The sequence below is a fragment of the Buceros rhinoceros genome, unplaced genomic scaffold (genome assembly GCF_000710305.1).
Source record: "Buceros rhinoceros silvestris isolate BGI_N320 unplaced genomic scaffold, ASM71030v1 scaffold8886, whole genome shotgun sequence".
In the NCBI taxonomy this organism is placed as follows: domain Eukaryota; kingdom Metazoa; phylum Chordata; class Aves; order Bucerotiformes; family Bucerotidae; genus Buceros; species Buceros rhinoceros.
In genome coordinates, this window is record NW_010415883.1 from 10,310 (window position 1) to 14,316 (window position 4,007).

General features: G+C 43.5%; 1 protein-coding gene across 1 annotated transcript in view; it reads right to left on the bottom strand.

Annotated features, from left to right (window-relative positions):
* Positions 1-1,365: 1,365 nt before the first annotated feature.
* The window catches only part of LOC104494722 (calcium-binding mitochondrial carrier protein Aralar2), a 75,627-nt gene continuing 72,985 nt past the window's right edge, over positions 1,366-4,007 (bottom strand). The window contains exons 15-17 of the mRNA XM_010137586.1: positions 3,614-3,772; positions 3,443-3,533; positions 1,366-2,583 (exon numbers count right to left, since the gene is read on the bottom strand). Of these exons, the coding sequence (XP_010135888.1) occupies positions 2,394-2,583; positions 3,443-3,533; positions 3,614-3,772 (440 nt within the window). The 3' untranslated portion in view covers positions 1,366-2,393. The remainder of the gene's footprint in view (positions 2,584-3,442; positions 3,534-3,613; positions 3,773-4,007) is intronic.

Genomic DNA, 4,007 nt, shown 5'->3' on the forward strand with positions numbered 1-4,007 from the left:
CCCTGGAATAAAGGGTAAGTCATAAATATACTGCCAGGCCTGGGAAAGAGGGCAGCAGTAGACAGGGGAACGGGTCTGAGTTATGATTTCCTTTGTAAAACACAAGCAACGATCTTCATCATGAGCCAAGAAATTGTGCAAGTGTTACAATAACCCCGCTCTAATTCCTTTTCCGTTCCTGGCTACGAGGCCCCAGCTGCGCTGGGGTTCAGCGTTAGGCAGCAGCAGGACATGCTCTGGCTGGTGCAGTCTGGGTGTCCCTCTCCAGGCTGCATGAGGAGGGAGCAGCTCCTGGCTGAACCCATGCACATGGCCAGGCGCTTCCTCTCCCAGACTGGGAGGAATGTGCAGCTCAGAACTCAGACGTCTTCCTGAGCTGCTGACTTCCCACAGAAACCCTTGACAAGGTACGTGAGGCAAAAGTGAGGGAAGAATTTGCAAAACCAGCTCCTAAACAGCCTCAAATCTCAAGTGTCACGTCCAGGCAGCTCCCAGAGATGAAGTTTAACTTTTTGTGACAAACCTTAACCAAAAATCCTGACAGTTAATTTTAGAGTAATACAGGGGGCAGCTTTTTTTTGCCGTTTCTGAAATGAAGCAGCTGTCATTTGGGGATACTCGGATATACAGGGATGAGAGGTAGGAGCCAGCAGCTGTCAGAGCCCAGCGCAGAGTCTCTGCACGCTGGTTCAGCCAGACCCCACGATACAGCTGCAGGCAGATGCCATCTTCTTCCCTTGCTTTCATGTGTATGAGTTCTGCAGATGTGACTCCAGCCACGACTGGGAACTTCAATGGTAACTTCAAAATGCAAATTAGTCCAAGAGAATAATTTTCATGATGACCCAAACACAAATGCAGAAACAGAATGATTTCCATTTCAGTATCTCCACAAGTTACAGTACAAGGATAAGACACTGTATTAGGAAATATCTAACTCATTCTTCTGCAAAGAGACTGCACCTCGGTTTACAGTCAATGTTGATAGCATCCACCCCCCACCCTAAGACAACGAGCAAGACCAAATTCCTCCTGGTCTTAAGAGGCATCACAGAAGGAACTCAACAGTACCTTCAGGTAATCATAACCCATTAACCTACCCCCAAAAGGAAAGGTCAAAATACCAAGGCTTATGCCAATCCTGTATTTTGACTGAGGAAAAATTTCTTTTTTTTCAGTGACTTCTAGACCACCAGGTGTCTTTTCTATGCAGGGGAATTCAAGGTAACTTTGTTCTCAAGCTGCAGGTGTTTTTAAAGCCTACGTATCCAAATATTAATTTTATCTTGAACCTAAGTTTATAACTGAAGTTGAACAAGACATTCGATGTACTACGCTATTTCCATAACAGAATACCATGTGTGCGTCTGTTTGAAAGGTTTATTTCTTTCTTCATAAATACATAATTTTCTAAACACTGTGCAAGGCACCAAAAAATTAAGTAAAATCTTTTCTTTTAGAGTATTTTAATATCTTCTGACTCAATGAAGTAAATAAGAATCTGAAACTACCTATTTGCCAATTACAAGCCAGCAGTTAAGGCAGGTACCATCGATACAGTGCATGATTTTCTATTGCAGTTCTTTAAACAAGCAGCGTTTTACTATAGAAGTGCACATACAAACTGAATTCTAAACACCAGCAACTCAAGATAGGCACCTAGTTATGAAATTTCCTTGTATGTGTAGTAGAATGCCAAAAGTTCTGCCATAAAGTGCAAAGACTATGGACAATAACACTTCCTTTTGAGCATTTTGATACCAGTAACATAATACAACGGCTAAACATTCATAAATGTGGTTTCCATTACAAAAACATGTTCCACATAAAAGCTTCATAATACAATCCAGAAACAGAACTTGTGCGTGTACACATTTAAAAAGTTGAAGCTGTTCTGGCATACTTAGGTACCGGATTTATATTTGCTGATCTTTACAGACACGCACTGAGTTTATAACCAATTTACATGTACAGTCAAAATCATTCCGCTTTGAGCACTGCGATATCCACCGAGTTTTTCCATTTGAGTGACGATGTGTGACATCCACCCTGGTAACCTGCAGCCGAGCGCTGCCTGTAAGATGATCTGAATCACAGCTCTCACCCAGCCCTCCCCAATAAACCGGACCTAAAATTAGTGTCTTCCCAACACAAGCACATGTCAGATGTGGACAAATACATTCATGGTCCCAAACTTAAAACAACTGGCAAGAATTTCACAGTGATCTGGTTAAGGAAGCACAAAGACAAAGGATTACATTTAAGATGAAAATTGCCTTAAAACTCAAATGAAGCGAAACTGTTATACGATGAGAAGCTAAAGGAATAAAGTATTAACTGATTAGAAAAGTGGCTCTTTCCCAACTAATAACAAAAAACCTACAGCAATAAACTTAGGGTCCTACTGCTGCAGCAGCCTTTGAGGTAGGTGGCGATGGCTTAAACCGAGGTAGGTAAAGTCCAAACTTGTTTTCAATCCCTGCAAAAGTGGCAACTGCCAATTTATAACCACCAACATGGTCAGGGTTAGGAGCAGGAAGCGTGATCCTAGATTTAGGAACCGGCTCTGATCCAGCTGGTTTTCTGCAAAATAATAAAAATAATAAAATAATTTCCATAGAGTAAAACCAGTATTCACAAAACTCTCCTCCATAAAGTAAGGTCCGTGAGACATCTGAGTGTGATTCCCAGTAAGTAACTAAGTTAAATGCTGCATTGTATTAAGAAATACTCTGGTTTAAAATCTTCCAGCACAGTTAGGAGTATGGTCACATCCAGGTAAAATTTGTAATGCATTAATAAAAACTTCAGTGTGGGGGAGCAGGGGTTTGTAAGTCTCTGCTACTGTGCACAACCAATCCAGGAACCTAGCAGAGTTTTAAGCAATTTTTGTGGTGGCTTTCAAACTACTGTCCCCACAGCTTCGTGAACGGTCTGCAGCTGCTCCGGGCATCACATTAAACAGCAACATGCACATCCATCTGCACCAGCAACAAAGACAGGACGCAGAGCTGTGCTCCAGCAAATAGGTTTTGGACTTGGTGACACTTAGACTTTTTTGCGTGTCAAATGTGCCCTTATCAGGGCAACAGCTCCTGCACAAAACTAAGGACTAATGCAGAGCATACCCTGACATACCCAGCAGCTGTCACACTTCCCCTGCAGGCGTATCCCCAGCCCATTATTTAGCCTCTCACTGTCTCTGTTTACACTAACACACGTCCCAGTTTGGAACGGTGATAAAAAACGTGGTAATGTCTTGCTGTGAAACAGGTACTGGAATATCACCCTAACTGCCACCAGGGTAGTGTGGCTTAAACAGTATTTACAAAACCATGTCCTCTGTAATAGCAAGACCCTGACTCTGACAGGTGAAGAGGAACCCAGACAGAACCAAGCGCGGCTTCAGGGTCTCAGGCAGATTCGGACACCACATACTTACACTCCTCCGAAGTCCACGTAAAACCATCTCTGCAGTAGCTCATAACTCACCAGAGTTACACCAAACTGAGGAGAAGATCGAAATACACGAGCTTGAAAGAAAAGAAAAGAGTTCCTAAGCGTCAAAAAACACAATTAGAAACTGCTTGGTAATCAAAGCTCTTGTACACACCTCCTGCTCCTTTCCACAGTGCCTTCGGACCTTCCTCTCGAAGGATCTTCACAAAGCAGTCTACAACACCACTGTAGGTGGTCTGTCCTGCCCGGGCTGCCACCTGTAGCCTTGTTTTGATGACATCCGCAGGGGTCACCAGAGAGGCTGCAGGCATACCTACACCAAGACAAAAATCATGAGGGGGTACCACTGACTTGTCACATATGCTACGAGGTTACACCTCGTTCACCCAGGTGTAACCATGCCTTTCATCCTTACATCAGGACAATCCAGCCACATTTAAGCAGAAGCTGAGAAGGAGAACAAGCAACAAGAGGCAGCCGTTGTTGACGTGGCCTCACGCCTAGACAGCTTCTCCTAAAGGAACGACCATATCACATGCTTCCTGCTG